The 17653-nt window shown below is 37.1% G+C and overlaps 1 protein-coding gene across 1 annotated transcript in view; it reads right to left on the reverse strand.

Moving 5' to 3' along the window:
* The window catches only part of LOC107688622 (ubiquitin carboxyl-terminal hydrolase 2-like), a 12049-nt gene extending 4783 nt beyond the window's left edge, over window positions 1-7266 (reverse strand). The window contains exons 1-8 of the mRNA XM_016486335.1: window positions 6763-7266; window positions 2156-2206; window positions 1656-1779; window positions 1423-1534; window positions 1183-1293; window positions 509-573; window positions 290-393; window positions 119-196 (exon numbers count right to left, since the gene is read on the reverse strand). Of these exons, the coding sequence (XP_016341821.1) occupies window positions 119-196; window positions 290-393; window positions 509-573; window positions 1183-1293; window positions 1423-1534; window positions 1656-1779; window positions 2156-2206; window positions 6763-6921 (804 nt within the window). The 5' untranslated portion in view covers window positions 6922-7266. The remainder of the gene's footprint in view (window positions 1-118; window positions 197-289; window positions 394-508; window positions 574-1182; window positions 1294-1422; window positions 1535-1655; window positions 1780-2155; window positions 2207-6762) is intronic.
* Between the last annotated feature and the right edge of the window lie 10387 nt (window positions 7267-17653).

A 17653-nucleotide genomic window follows, 5' to 3' on the forward strand; every position in this document is an offset into this window, starting at 1 on the left:
AGATAGATAGATAGATAGATAGATAGATAGATAGATAGATAGATAGATAGATAGATAGATAGATAGATAGATACAAAAATGTTAGAAAAATGCTAGAAAAATTATACTTTAAACTTACTGGTCTCTCATTCCCATCTAGTACATCTTCCTTGGTGAAAAGTCGAAGGCAATCCATCAAACTCACTTCTCCTGAAGTCTGAGGGGGAAAAAAAATGGAACATGCACATTAACACAAACATGCTGTCATGTCAGTAAGCGTGTATTTGAGCATGTTATTCTTCATATTAACCTTAGCGATAGGCAGGGACAGATCCCAGAATGGATCAAACACAGTTGAGCAGAAGCCACACTCATTACAAGTCAGAGAACTTTTCAGCTGACCAACAAACAGATCTGTGAAAAACAAAACAAAAAAAACATTAGCACTTTATAACCTGAACAGGGAACACACACACACACACACACACACACACACACACTGTAGTGTTAATATTGCAGGTCAACTCACCGACTACTTTGCTGTCCTCACTCTCCAGGTACTTGTTCCACATTCTCTTGCCTTTTTCGTCGTCCCTGTGGATAAAACACACTTAATTTAAGACCCCAGACAGATTGCAACAGTTCAACCCCACACTACAGGTGATTCATCTGTTACATCAATCACCACATCATATTTTCGGTACTGAATGAAATATGCATAGCTTTTCAAAAGTTTGGGGTTGCTAAGATTTTGGAATATTTTTGAAAGGAGTCTCTTATGCTCACTTGCATTTTTGATTAAAAACAGTAAAAACAGTAATATTGTGAAATGTTAGTACAATCCAAAATAGGGGTTTTCTATTTTAATATATTTTAAAATGTAATTTATTTCTGTGATGGGAAAGAAATCATTCTAATATGCTGATTTGGTGCTCAAGAAACATTTCTTATTATTATCAGGGTTGAAAACAATGGTTCTGCTTAATATTTTTGTAAAACCATGATACGTTTGCTGTTCAAAAGAACAGCATTTATTTGAAAGAGAAATCTTGTATAACATTATAAATGTCTTTACAGTCACTTTTAATTAGCTAAATGCATCCATGCTGAATTAAAGTAATCATTTCTTTTTAAAAATATTACTGACTCCAAACTTTTGAACAGCTTTATAGGTTTTTAGAATAAAGCGGTGCATTTACTTACGAGACGTGATCAAAGTCCTCCATGGGTGATCTGGGTTTCACTGTCACTCTGTTTACTTCATTATGAAGCCCATCCAGCAGAAACCGCAAGAACTCCTGAGCATCCTGCTGACTACAGGACAAGAACAGAGAAGCCGATTTTTAAGAGGGAGTTTCAGCTGGTTTAAAACTAAATATAAAAGAATGCAAGTAAAATATGAGTCTGCATGATTCAAAAGTTTTTCCTGTAACTGTAACTTACTTGTAACCAACAAATCGAGGGGCATATTTCTGAATCTGCATTTTGAAGTCAGAAGGGCTGATGGCCTCACTGCTAGATGATGTCCAAAGACTCTGAGTGAGTTTGGCAAACTCTGAAAGCAGAAAAACACACACATTTGGAGGCATATGACTAAGACACAGGACCCAAAGGCTGTCTGATATGTATGATAAAACAAATGCTCCACTATATGAACTGATAAACGTGTCTCTTACCTTCCATCAGTGCAGCTTTGGCCCTGCAGTTGTTGTTGAGGTCAGTGCGGTGTGTGTTACGCAGACAGTAGTCCCTCAGGTCATGAGTGTTGCTCAGACACTGCAGAATGGAGTTCATGAAACACTGCAGAGACACATTCGAAAAAGGGAGAATGAGATGATTACTCAGCAGTCCTCTGAGACAGAAGTAGCAACAGATCGTTTCTTCTGTATTGAAAAGTACATCCGAGTGTAACAGATTTTTTTTTTAATGAAACATTTAAATTTAAATTTTAACAGGAAAGAGAAAATAATTATCCCCTTCGTGCCGACTTTAAAGGAAAAGTTCTTACTAAAATGACAATGCTTAAACAAATTCAGTTCTTCAAAACAGACGGATAGAATGAAGTCTTTTTTGAACGAAGCTTGCATCGACATAAGGGTTAGTATATACTGACAGAATTGTTATTTTTGTATGAACTATAAATAGAACCATAGATTCTTTGCTTAGAAATACTTACAGTATTTCCTAGATTCCTGAGGCCCACCAAACCCTGAGCATTCTTTGAGTTCTATGAGAGAAAAACAATAAGAAAGGGAAGAAATAGAATGAAACAGCTTTCTAAGATGAACTTTGAATCCAATGACACTTGAGAGTTATACCAAAAAATGTTTTCATAAATTCAAATATGACTAAAGCACATGACTCACTTTTAATTAGTTTGGCACCGATACTGACAGTGAAGTGAAAATGCATGTTTAAGAAGGGAGTTACTGGAGACTTTTTAATTGCATGCATGACACAAAAAATGTTTCTAATTATATAAAATTACATAAAAGCATACTGTACATGTCTGTATTGTATAAGTGAGTGTGTACAGTATTATGTTTAGAGGACAATGTGTGTGAGCTGACCAAAGCATTCTCTCTGGGCTATTAAATGGCATGCTAGCAGATTTAGACAGAGACCCCTGCTGTTGAAAACTTGACGCAAACAAATGATGAACCATCAGTGTTAGGTCAGTTTTTACTCATATAGAGATATATGAAAATCTAACATTTTCATCTCAAATTCAGACAGCTGGGAATGATGATGATTTCACATGTTTGATATTCTCGCCATAAGTGCTCAGCCTGTTGACCATGACATAACACGGATCGCTCCAGAGAACATGGACAATGTGTCAGAGGTTTCTCAGTATGAATCTCACGAATGAAACTGACACACTCAGAATCAGTGATATCAAAGTCTGGAATAGCAGCGCTCATTTTCATCTGCGTCATTCACTGATTGCAGTGTTAACTATGTGATTTTACAACGGTGTCAGTGATGCTTGAAAGAACTCAACGAAGTTGCACACATCCCCTTGGACAGGTGATTTTAATGTCTGAGTGTTTGAGAAAGCATGTGTGAAACTTAAAACAATTGCTGCAGGTGGGTGTTAAGCAGCTTTGAGATCAGTGTTGCTATTGTTAACTAAAACTATTACAAATCTTTTTTGTTAATTAAAATAGAGCTGAAATACAACAATAATATAATAAAACAGTGCAAATATTAGATGAAAAACCTAAACTTAAAAACTTAAATGAAAATTTGAAATGTTGCCTTGGCAACTAACTGAAATAACAATTAAAGCTAAATAGAAATTTAAAAACATTAATAAATAAAAATGACAAAAGCACATAACAAAATGACTAGAAAGAAAACTAATTATAAAACCTCATTCACCTAATATCATTAATAAATGTTATAACAGTATATGAAATAACTAAAATACTAAGATCTCTGCTTGAAATATGTCAAAAGATATGAATTTTGGTGTTGGTATTCTCTCTATAGATGAGTCACAGGACAGCATGTGATATTAGTGATACAGCATGTTGAGTGTGTCACAATTTGTACTCTAATGGCACTATTTATGGCTGTTTCATATTTAAGAGGTCAATAACAATCCATACACACATTCACACACTACACATGCAGTAGAGTGTCATACATCTGCCAAACAGATTTTATATTTTTATTTATTTATTTATTTTTACATAGAATAAGTCATCTTTCTCAGACACCACATTACATTTAGTACTATTTGAGCCATGTTGTTTTCACGTTTTTCTGGATATATATCATGGTTAAACCATGGTATTCTTTGAAGTATCTTGAAGTAACATGTAAATGCTATGTATAAAGTATTCATTCCGTACCATGGTATATATCAAAGTACTATGGTATACCATCACTGTCAGAGTATGTTCTTGTAAGGGACCAATCAGAATACACTTCAATTAAGCGTAATGAAGTGCACTAATCAAACACCTTCTATTAGCACCTCTGAGACTAGATGCATCAGGTTCAAACATGTTCAGCTGCGAGTTATCCCAGGAGTTTTTCTGTTATTCATACAGTGGTGTGAAAAAGTCACAGGCCCCCTTCCTGATTTCTTATTTTTTTTTATGTTTGTCACACTTTAATGTTTCAGATCATTTTTCACACCACTGTATATTCATCCAAACATCTGATAAGATTTTTCTTCCCCAAAGAAGATGAGAGAGAGGGAACAGATGGTCCAAGGCCTCACTCCGCTGCTGAGTCGGTCTCTGGCTTTCACACCCAGCTCTTAAACCAAACAGACTGGTTTGGCAACAGCCAGCACCCAGCAGCAGCCATGGATACGGCAAGCGAAGGGAGTTCTGCCTCAAAAGCGATTGGGCAACGAGAGGACAGCAGGATCTCACACTGGCTGTCTTTTCAAAGATCTTCAGAGAGCCGTGAGCTAATTGGCTGGCGCGAGTTGAAAGCGAGCGAGTAAGAACACTGTGTCCTGACCATAGTTTCTGGAAGCCATGGCTTTCACCAGCATAAGAACTCTATGTGCTCTGCTGCCAAAAGGCCGGTCACATGCATATACTGAGACACAAGCATCTTATTCAAGAAGACTCCTAAGACTTAGCTCTTTTATACCTTAATGTGCATTTACGCATCTATTCACCGTCCTTCTTGATTATTTTAGACACATTTGAATACAGTTTATAGCAGCTGAAATTTGTCCTATATTTCAGTACACATTTGGGACAGATTGGGACACCTGAAAGGAGCTATCTGATCAGGGCGGCGTAACTCTAACTCAACCATCGATGTTGATGATAAGCCACGACAGTTCACTACACTGTTATCTTGACAATGATTGACAATCTAGATGGGCGGGATACAGAGAGTTTGTGCAAGGTCACAAGCATGTGAAGAACAGGACCTTTAGTGATTCTTGGAATGTAATCGGCGAGATATGCTGATACGATGCATTCCTTCAGAAACGCACTGCTTACTTACCATTTGTTCCTGAATATTACACAATGTGACACTCTGATTGTTTCTTTGTTGCATAACAAACACTGGTTACACTGGAAATGTGGTTATCAACCACTCCAATAATTGATGTTATGCCTGTAATCTACTACAAATAGGGGCAGCGTTCCCATCATTAAAAGCCACAACCGTTTTAGATGGATTCTTACTCTTATGGATTATTCATGTTGTGTAAATCTAGCTGCCATTAACTGTTTCTTTTCCTTATTCTGTATTTTTCTATATAGTCATTATTTCTAAGACTGATCAAAAATCGTGAGATCCATCATTATTAATATATTTACAACCATATTTTTAACACTAAGAAATACAAACAAATCATATACAAATAAATTGCAAATAATTGCTGTTTATATAGTTTCCTTCCAACATGTTTTTAAGAGTATATACATCGAAAGGTTGCTTTGGAACAGTATTAATTTTGAAAAACCACAAATAACTAATTTATAGTACTATTTGACATCGAACGCCACTCTAATATTGGCTAGAAGCTTAATAAAATGTAAATATATGAGAAGTAATACATTTCTTTTTTTACTCATAAAATAGACTAGGCTACAATATATAGTTGTCATTATAATTAAAAAAAGGGATCAGCATATCTGGGGGTCCTAGGCATTAAAAGATTAACAAGAAAACATTTTCAACATTTTTACAACATCTGTTTAGGCTAATGTATGAAATCCAAAGGTCATTCGAGTCTGAATGTGTACTCCAGCCCAAATCTGACAGAAAAACAGATGTCATCCTAACAATTTGCCTTTCTTTCTAGGCTAAATATGGCCCAAAGGTGTGATTTAGAAAGATCAACCAGCAGCACTGCACAAAGAGGTGGTGACATGCCTCTAATTAACATTATGTAGTCTGAACTACATCATAGACGATTCAGTATGGTTCTAAATAAGACTGCTTAATGGTACCCTGGCTTCTCAATGAGTAATGCGCTGCCTACTCAGCGCGACGCAACAGCTTGCACAGGTAGCCAGCGGCTTTAAACGATGTCCAGCGTTACGTCAACGTCACAACCCTCGCTACGAACTTTTACATATTTTTTTTTTATATCGCAGGCCGTAATACCGACGCGACAAACATAAAGCTCCCAATATGAAGCAGCAATACGAGTTTGAAAACGCTTAAGTAAAAGCTGACGCGAGAAAGATGGTCACTTGGCAAGGTCAGAGACAGCAGCATCTGTACATGTGCTTCTGTTTGGAGATCTGGACGCTTTCGGGGAACAGGTTCACATGATTGCCACTTCAGATGCTACTACATTTCTCTAAAGTGAATGAGACTTTGTCCCTGAAAGGTAAACCTTAAAAACACATAGGGTGGATATATCAATAAAGTAGAAATTCAATAATAGTGTCTAAAACCATCCAAGGGACTGAATTCAGGGCACGCACATAACTTTTATTTCAGAAGAAAATACTCTTCCTTTATTCCAGATGCAACTGTTGCTCATTGCTCAGGTACTTCTTACATTTATCTCACATCTCCATCATTGGGACTGAAACATCTTTCTCACCCCAGCACTGCACATCTGGGATGTTTTTCTTTCTTAACTCACCCAAATCCAATTATAATCGAGGTTTCTAAATTGCGAAACAGCTATGTTTGTATCCCCTACCTAACCATTTCCTAACATAAACAATATGAAAAACAAATGAGCGTTCATATTACAAAATATTTCCTCTGGTGGTAACGAGTTTCACCTCTATTTTAAACGCAGTATGCACATACATTTGAGCTGCGAGTTAGGCTTACCTTAGCCTGGTTAATGAGAAGCCCCACAAATGTGGACACCAGCATAGAGCGAGACATCGTCGGACTTTTTCTCCGCATATCCTGCTTGATGAAAGGGAAAGCTGACGCCGGCGGTTCCTCTGGGACAGTGACCGTGTACGACTGTCGTATACTCGGCATTATGGCTGGAGAAAACTAGCGGAATAAACGGCGCAATGTGACTTGATAACACCAAAGCCACGGTATTCCTGCGTGTCAGCGAAGATCCTCTTTTAATGCAGTCGCTTATTGTATTCCTCAGGTGATATTCTTGTCATACACTATGCTCAGTCTATGTCCTTGGGCTCACGGGAGCTTAACATTCACGAATAATGGGGACGAATCGCGCAGGTTGAATACAATAAATAATTAAATAGAAAAAGAAAGACACACAATTGGACTAAAGCGACTCGCGTTTAAATGCTCCGTAGAGCGGTTCGTTCGGTATTCAGCCGGCTTGAGCGCGGAGCGTCAGATATCAGCAGAGGAATAATGGATAAGTCCGTGTGCTTTTTGCTTTTACTCGCGCGAGCGCACGCCCCCTCGGCACAAGAGAGACGTCACAAACGCCTCATGCCCTCCTGACGTCACCCAGCAGAGGACAAGAACTTCCCATTCATCTGTGACAGCAACACTGGACACACAACCAGAGCATGTCCATGCAACGACGGTGTGTTATTCTGACATTTATATTTATGTAACATTTTACTTGAAACCTGTATAAATTATTAATGTATGTAGATGTATTCATACACGGTTAAATACAGGATGTTGCACAAAATAATGTGAAGACCCATTAATATAGGGGTTAATAGAATTTGTGTAGGCTATAGTGAAAAAATAAACATTGCAATTATCATTTATTTATCTTTTCGTTGTCTATATTCCCTAGGTTGTATATCAGTCTAATACAATTTGTGTTCAGCAGTGTTCAGTAGAAGCTGTGGGTGAAATTGGTGACTTGTCAGGCTTCCAAAAAAGGCAAATCATGGGAGCCCATTTACCAGGAGCATCTGAAATCTTAACAGCCTAATTGATTGGTATTTTAAGATCAACAGTCTTTACACTTATGACTGCGTATATGCAAGACGTCATCAGTGATGAAGAACAGTGGTTGGAAACCGAAAGTGAATGATAGGGTACACTAAGAAGGATTGTGTCCAAACAACACAGAACTACTGCAGAAAAGTGACCGCAAACCTTTGTTTTGAAGGTGAAGACAGTATTCACTTTCAAAGCCCTGTTTCCACAAAAACCGACCACAGAGAACTTCACCAACATGCATAGAAGGTGCTGCAACTGCTAAAACTTTCATCACTGACACCAATGCTATAACATGCAAAAAAGATTATGATTATCATAAAACCTGGACAGAGCACCAGGTGTTCTGGTTTTGTGTAATTTCTCACATATTTTTCTACCAGTTTGTCAGATACTTACCTCAGTGTATTGCCAGCTCATAGGCTGAAGTGAGACTAATTGTAGGACTTTGCACATTTATAAAGCCTCCCTATTCAAGTTATTCTTTAGAATAACCCAAGGGGTTATAAAGCGTACAGTCAGATGTTGAAGGAGTCATTCACTGTCTGCCCCTATCGAACATCTGAATTAAATGTACATTTCCTTACACAAAAATCTCTCAAAATATTTCTTATTTTCAAGGTATTTATTCTTGTTTCATTTTTGTTTGTTTTAGCATTATTTGCTTTTGTGGAAATATATTTTATATTATATTAGATATTTTTAGTCCAGTATTTAAATATTTTGTTATATACAAATAAGAACAACCATGAAATGTACTTTTAAATAAATAAAAGGGCATTTTCTATTTAAAATGTAATAGTAAAATTCATTTTTGTTTTGCATGATTTTCTTTTGCAGAAATATATCAGTCAATTATATTATATTATATGTTGTATTTATCAGTCTTGGCATTTCAATATTTTAAAATGCATCTTTAAGGGAATTTTCTACTTAATATAATGTAATAGAACATGTTGTGTGATGTGGTTGGTAGCACCATGACTCAATTTGTTACTAACATTACTCTAAATCTATCCTCCAGTGACCCTATTACCTCACCCTAAATTGCTCCACTCTAAAGGCCCAGCAGACCAGTGACCCAGAAGCAGCTGCGGGGCAATTTGTGTGGGAACAACGGCAAAAGTCCTAGTGGTGTTTCTCTAAAGCTCTCCTGTGTCTTTTCACCAGCCTATTATGTAAGCACCATCTAAAGCATGGCAGAGCTGGCCTATTCTGTGCAAATAATGGCATTCATCTTATGAAACACACTCTGAATCAAGCTTATATAAGAGCTGTTTGAAGCTGTGTGCTGAGCCTTATATTCATGCCAGCCACAATCCACATCATCAGTGATGGACATGCCAAAGCATCGCCATCTCGCTGCCACAACTAACAGATGTGCTTATGTGAGAGAGACACACTCAAAACGAATTAGAGGGGCTGTCTGTTTGGAAGAGATCTGAATAACAGGCCTCTGTATAAACAAACCAGAGTGGCACCATGAGCACAAAAGGAGAGTGTGCCTTCGGAGAGCACACATAATCACAACAGAGGGCATCTACAAATACAGTAACTCCCTCTGACTATTACAGATTCAGATTTATTCTGTGGGTCAGTCTCATGAAAACATCTCCATGTCCCATTTCACCCCAAATTCAAAAGCAAAAAAGAAGGTATGCTTAAAAAATACAATTGATAAAAATGTATTTTTAGAATCATTACTATGTTTTTGCATTGGCTTGCAGTTATAAGCATATTTAATTTTTGCCCTCAAAGTTTCATTACCATACAAACAGTATTGCTATATATACACACACACACGCGCACATTTTTTGTGTTTCCTCAGTAATGTTTCCTATTTTATTCTTCTCATTTTTAAGAAAATGAAAGTAAATAAAAAAATCATATTCCTAGATTAATGCAGACAGATTAACAACATGATTGCAAAATGTTGGCTATTCATTATGTTTAATGACATGGAAACAAAACAAACTATATTATGACTTTATATAATATTATGACTACATACTGTACTTTATTATATACTTATTTTGTAATGCGTATTTATTTACCCATAAATTCAATAAAATCTGACACAATAATATAGGAAATGTTTTTTCAAATGAAATTATCTTCATTTGGGTTAAGTCCTAAAATTGTTTGATTTTTAATTTAATTTTAATATATATATATATATATTTTTTTGTAGTTTGCTCTTTCTGAGACATACAACACATTCTGGTCCACAGAAAATAAAAAAGTAATGCTTCCTGTGATTCCTTATTAAAAACATTATTAGGGCAGCAGAAGAGCAAAAAGCGCATATCTGGGGTGGAATTAAATGCCTTGCACAAGTATTTACCCTGCAAAAGCAGTACACATGCCATGAATGACTGGTGTTTACATAACTGAGCTAATCAGCATGCAGGGCTGTTGCACAATAGGCCTCCAGTTAGACTGGCACAGAGGTCATTGCTCACTGCTCAGGGAACCAACCAGTGGAGCCTGGCATGCTTGGAGGATTTAAGCCCAAAAAGAGTGAGAATAATTGGGTGTGAGCCTTTGTTCAACAGTGGTTTATTCTAATTTAATTATTAACTGTCAGAAGTCCTGGAGTTAGTAGATAAAGTGTCAAATCAGCACAGAAGAGTGCTAATGTTGATGGAAAGATACCAGAGGACAGCGGAAAAAAAGAAAGAAAGATAGAAGCATATCCTCTCAATTCTGCCACTGTTCACAAAACATGCACACAGGTGGATGACAGAAGAAGAGAAAAATAGAAAGGCTGCATGTGTTTGAGACTATAATAAGCAGCAGTCCTCGACGCAGACAGAGTGATGTCACCAGAACCACTGCAGTGACTCATTCTGAACCCGCCAGTCAAAAATAGACCAAAACATCACACTGACCTCTAAACGCTTCCAATACACACCCACAACACAACACATCACAACATGACAAACATCACAGTGACCTCTAAATTATTCAAACAGTGCACTCCACTCGGCACACAACAGGCAGAGCAACAGAACTCATCACTTAACAGGCTTAGTGAGAACAAAGGAAAATAACTTTTAAAAATATGGATTAAAACACATGTGACAAGTTCTTCATTTCATTCATATGGTTTTGAAACACCTTTATATCATTTTCAGGAAAAGTTGAAATGTAATGAAGTAAAAAGTAATAGCAGGAAGGAATACATACCTTGAATACATGAGTGTACACATATTAATCATTATTTTTAATATTATATAATATATACATTTTTAATATACTTTGTTCACATATCGTACTGTTTTTCGTCAACTATATAGTAGAGAAGCAGACGATCTCAGAAGCAGCCACTGTCATCAGAGTCTGCAGGGGTCCTCTCTCTGATGTCATTTCCTGATTCATTTAGCTTTTTCTGTATGTTTCTGCATGTTGATTAGTTCACATAACTTTAACAGGCAAAATATTTTCAAGTATTACGAAGCACTAAAACAGTTGAAGATAGTAATTTTAATAGTAGTAGTTTTTTTTTCATAAAAGATTATGGCACTAGTTAATAAGGTTTGCTCTTAATTATGACATCAGAAGTCAGCATAATTGTATCACCCTGACATTTTTGACTTTATGCCATCCAAAAATATAAAAAATGTAATCTTAATTTAATTATTCTAAATAAATTAATAGATCAGTGTCACATCATTGACCTGACTAACTTTAATAGACCTTTAGGGGTGGATTTTTTAAATTAAGTTAGTTCTCAACCACGAGCAATGCCCTAGTTACCACCCACAACTCCCTAGCATTGCAGCTGTGGTTTCTGCACCTGCATATGCCACCTACATTATCTCGAGAAAATGTACAATCTAATTCGCAATTACAGTCTTCAGTATCACTATTTGCTGTTAGACGTCATGACCTACAAAACTGTACTTTAATGACTTCCTGATACTTAAAGGGTTAGTTCACCCATTAATTACTCACCCTCGTGTTGTTCGAAACCCGTAAGACCTTCGTTCATCTTCGGAATACAATTTAAGACATTTTTGATGAAATCTGAGGGCTCTCTGACCCTCCCATAGACAGCAAGGTAACTACCAAGTTCAAGGTCCAGAAAAGTACCAAGATGATCGACAAAGTAGTCCGTGTGACATCAGTGGTTCAACTGTAAAGTTACGAAGCTACGAGGATACATTTTTGCGTAAAGAAAACAAAAATAACAACTTTATTCCACATTTTCGTCTCTACTGCGTCACTTTGGACGCGCGTTCACGACAGTATCATGACGCTCGCGTCATGATACTGTCGTGAAGGAGGGTCAGAGAGCCCTCATATTTAATCAAAAATACCTTAAATTGTGTTCCGAAGATGAACGAAGGTCTTACGGGTTTCGAACAACACGAGGGTGAGCAATTAATGACAGAATTTTCATTTTTGGGTGAACTAACCCTTTAAGAATATTGCACATTTTCTTATGTTTTAATGGCTTCCTTGTATATACTACATAGTGAACAGTTAAATAGTGCTCTGAACTTCGTTTTAAAAAAACCTTAAAGCTATGAAACCATTTTCACCAAAAAACACCTTACAGTGTCATTTAGGTGAGCAACATTGCTGTGACCTCTGTACACCAAGGCACTCACACAGCTGTGTTCCCTGAGCATGTTGTGTGTCATGGATTTTGAAATGTACAGTATTCAAAATATGCACACGTGTGTGCGTTAGATGCCAATGACTACAGATAGGCCGAGCACTGAAGGGCCCTTGGTACGCGTGCCGTTAGTTTGACAGCAGGTCACATCACTATCATAAGACTCTCTTTGGCAATGCACAAACTCACATTAGAGACACACACACACATTCTTAGCTTCTTCTTCATTAGAAATGGATCCAATTTATAATGGAAATCTGACTTCTCAGAACTTCTACATACATAACCACACAGTTAAACTACAATCACTGCAGCTTCTGTGTAATGAGCAACATGTGCATTGGTGCTGCTGGTTAATGAATTCATAGTACCATGTAACACATTTGTGGCATCCAGGAAAGCCAAGCCAGAACTGACCCTTCTCCCGTTCTCAGAATGCATGTAACCCTTAAAGCATTCTCATTTCCAATCTGCATATCTTGCAAATGGCTCCTGGCCAAGAGTATAAGATCATGGCCAGCATGTTTCTACTGAAATCCTTACTTGGTTACCTACTCATGCATGAATAGTGCGCTGCAAAACATGATTGGTTATTAACTCAAACGGTTGATGGAAAACTATTGCATTGACTCTTTATATCCCATTTGCTACTTCATGTGCATGGTTTAGTTTACACATAGTGTTTTATATCCAAATACACTCATCTAGGACAAATAAAACAGTCATGGTGGTTATTTTGAATTAATTTACAGTATATAAACGAAACTATAATTATATTAATAGAAGATTAACAGCTATAAAAGGTTAGCAGAGATCAGGCGAGGTAAGGCAAGGTGTGCTGTATTCCAAACATTTTTCTGTCAGTTCTGAGCGTCTGTGACCAGACTGCCTCTATGCCTTTATTTACAATACTCAGAGCGTTTCAGAGTCGCTGCACATCGACAGAGCAGAGAAGGAAGAGCAGACAGACAGGAAACTGCTAGATATTTTTATTTTGTGTATGCTTTGCTAGTGTGTTGTGGATGCTTCCTACAGTGATTTGAGTGTTTTGAGCATTGATATGTATATGTAGATGTTTAGCGGCTGTTTTATATGTATATATATATATATATATATATCAATATAAAAGCCATCCGCCATATTGGAACGGTCAAAGCCAGTCTGTGAACACTCAAGAACAAGTTGACTGTGTCTCTGCGACCGTAGTTACACACATTTATGAATATCTATATCTGCAATAGACTTCAGCAGATGATTTTTTGCTAAGCAAACACAATAAAACAAGATGAAGCCATTAGCTACTGTAACACTACATTAAAGAGTTATCATAGTTTATATTGAGTTAATAGATACAAAAACACAAAACCAACGGGGGGGGGGCGTTTAATAAGAGGCTTGCAATGTTGTGGCATCTTGGAAATTTCATTGATTTTTACTGCGAGTGACGACACAATGACCAATATAAGATGGTGGATGCGTCAACGGGTCTGGACCTATACATACCTATGGTTTTTAGCTTGTTGCTCTGCTGTTAGAAGGGTGTTCTGGGTGGTTGCTTGTGCACTGCTAAGTTGTTGCTAAAGTGTTCTAAGTGTTTTTTCTCTCTGGTCTCTCTGAGTCTGATATGGCTTCAATGTAAGTATATGGGATTTTCACCTATTTTATCATATGCTGGGTGAAAGTGCAAGTCTGAAAAGTACTGGTCCACTTCTCCACAACCAGCCACAAAATTTGAGGTGTCAATCAGGTGCACAGCACAAACGGTGAGGGACGAGGTACAAGCTGAAGTGTAATACTTCTGTGTTTGTTCAGTTCAGCCTTAGCACACACCACTAACAAGGTCATTAGAATCTGTTTGAGTTCCATGAAACAAAGCCTAAGTCACCTAGCAGAGCAACATTCTTTCAGTGGCATGAAAACAACAGTGGGTAAGGCCATTAAACTGCTATGCTACAGCCAGCCAAAATAGCTTTTAGACTGACAACAACATGTTACATTCTAAGAAACCATTCACACAGACAGAACATATTTTTCGAAGTTGAACTTGACACGGCACCTTTAAAATGATGGAAAAATGCTGTAAAAACAGCTAGATATGACCAAAAAGGCCAAAAATGTCCATCTGACTCATATGTGCATGCAACAGTAATTAAAAAATAGAACATAAATTCTTTGTATAAAACCACTGCACACAGAAAATTATGATATTCACAGCTGTTAGGCAGTGAAGAATCATACTGTGGCTGTGTTCCAAACAGCTGCTCAAATGCGGCTGGGTTTTAGTAAGGAAATCCTAGGCTGTTTCAGCCTCAATTACATAATATTAAACTCTTTTACTGTCAGCCTAAGGCGAGCAATTTCAGGGACATGTGCTGGGCAAATGAGTAACTGCTAAAGTTGAATTGACCAAACCAATGAATAAATGCATGAAAAGAGAGTGGGTTTAACAGAGAGTGTTTACTTAGTGCTAATGAAATGTTCACAGTCATGAGTGGAAAAACCGAGGGGGGGCTTGATCCAAGTAGACCGCGTGGAAGTCTAAGAACAGCAATCAAAGCTGTAATTACTGCTGACTTCAAGGTACAATCTTATACATATATATAAAAGCCACAGATTTCTATATTTTCAATAGTCCAAATAAACTAAAATAGGCAATTACCTAATGCAAATAGTGCTCAGCATGGGAGTTTTGACTTAAAATACATTTCAAGTTTGACGTTAGCATGCTGCTAAGCCATCTGTGTGATACTCTAAGTATAATGGGACACAAATATTAGGTAAAATAATCAAATTTGAATTACACTCAAGTATTTCTTAGTATGCTTTTCAGTGTAGAATACAATATGTTTGATTATTTACTTGCCTTAAAGTAAATCACTTTCACTTGCCTTATCTGCAGTCTTAAATTTGTTTTTCACAAGCTAGTTGCAATGCATTCTGTCATTGTCTTCTCTGCAACAAATATATGCAATACTGAGTTATTGCGATTGGGTTAATGTGCTTACATAAAGCATTTATCAGAAATTCAGAAAATCACCAATAAATTCCCATTAATATATATTTTTGCATTTAAACAGGTTCAGCGTGATTTTAAAACAAGGCTCTACTGTCTTGTAAAATATAAACAGTATCATGTAAGAGGTGTGTAATAGTCAGTCAGAGAATTTACTAGAATAGTTTTGAGCTTTAAACAGAAACGTTATTGTTATGCCTTCGCTGTTATATTTAGCCACAAAGCCGATAGTTTTACTTATGTAAAGAGGGCGTGATATGGGATGATATTAGACTCAAATTGATTAATAGATGCACACACAACTATCCATGTACTACATACATTTTATACATGTATCTTACTAACCACAAACAAATGCCTTTCAATTTGAGTCTGTGGAATTCTGGATTGCCTACTTAACCCGCTTTCCCCCCCCAAAAAAAATCATGGTCTTCTTCACATGAAAAACCACCCGCTTCACATGAGCAAATATGAGCTTGGCCCGATCTAAGGCTGAACGGCACAGATTGTACTACGGACTGTTTTAATTAAGCAGTGTATCTAGATTCTATAGTGTATCTTTATGTTTGATCTATTAATCATTTTGAGTCTAATATCATCCCATAGCGTGACACATGCCTGAGCAGAATCTGTGGACTATTCTGTGAGGCATTTTCTCTGTTGATTTTCAGGAATGATCGGCAGAATTTTCCAGAACAGATTGAAATATGACAAATGGAGCTGGAGTGAGCTAAATGGCGTGCTGCAGACTATTTGCAATTATTAAAAAGCTGATTCAAACTGATTTTGTTTAGGTCTGTAACTAAGAATTGTCTGTTTTCCCAGAATGACTAAAATCACCGCAACTGGCTGGTTTATATTTTAAAGCTATATTTATATATATATCTTTATATGTAGAAAATACATACTTCCCCTTTAACTGAGATATGACTGTGCAAATTACTTTTCACATTGTGTGCAAACACTGTTTTCATGAGGATCAAAGGTTTTTCAGTGACAGCTGGAGTTATAAGAGGGATTACAGAGAACGGTGAGTATGTGGGACAGTGGACACTGAGACAGGCAGAGACATTTTGTACCCTTGTATTTGCTATAAGAACGCAAATAGATTTGAAGCCCAAAAACTTAAAAAGACTCAAAGGCTCACACGCAAAAGAAGCACATGTGTGCACAACTGTTCTTAGGTAACTCTGGCAATGGCTCTTGTCGCTGCTTTTCTGTCCCATGTCTCTTATGTTTCCTCTAGTTCCCTCCGGACATTATATCATCACCATGCCAACCACAGTGTGTGCTGAGAGTGTGTTACACCATAATGTAAAAACACACTCTGTCCATATCCCACCCCCATGTAATAACAGTTAAACCATGATTTCTAATTAGTGACTTTTCCCCGAATCTGTCCTACAGCTATGAGCAAGTTACCAGTGAGGACTGAAAAATAGGGGCAAATTACTCACATCCTTAATATGAAATGACAACAGAGACACAGCTGCTTGGGACAGAGACAACAGGTTAGTAACAGGTCAAATGTTGATGTTATCAGAGCAATCGGAGATGGTATAGTTGGCAGGTTTGTTGCATAACCAAGTCTAAGGTTCCTAGAAAAACTAGGTTTATATTCATTACAAATCAAGAAGGCGATCAAAATTTTTCCAATTAAAAAGCCATCATGCACTAAGGCAGTCATTACAAAGATATTTGAATACTTTGGATACATATCAGCTGGTTTTTCAAATACATACTGACATACAAAATACTCCCTCAATCCTTAAATCACTTGTGCGCTGACTCAACGAAAGCGTGTACTCAAGGGGGCTAATTAATCCTGTGCCATTAGGTGTTTGTTACCTCTGGGGAGGTAGAGCCCAATGCAGTGGCAAACTAAAGCGCCTCACTGTGCACTAAGTGTGGCCTGGAGGTGGATATTTGCATACCTATCTTTCAAGATATCATCAGCTTAGAGAGTCATATGTCAAGGGTGTTTCTCCCATGAAATGATATGTCAATGATATGATAGTCAAAAGATAAAAGGTGACTTAAGAGCAGATAGTGTGTTTAGAGAATCAACAAACTTCACACAGAATCTACACCCCTTTCCATTTCTGTAGACTAGACTGTGGGAGAAAAAGTGCAGAACTCTGTTGAACATATTTAAAAACTGCATTGTAAAATGTGTCGATTATATATATATATAT

Source organism: Sinocyclocheilus anshuiensis, unplaced genomic scaffold, assembly GCF_001515605.1.
Source record: "Sinocyclocheilus anshuiensis isolate Anshui unplaced genomic scaffold, SAMN03320099.WGS_v1.1 scaffold805, whole genome shotgun sequence".
NCBI classification, from domain to species: domain Eukaryota; kingdom Metazoa; phylum Chordata; class Actinopteri; order Cypriniformes; family Cyprinidae; genus Sinocyclocheilus; species Sinocyclocheilus anshuiensis.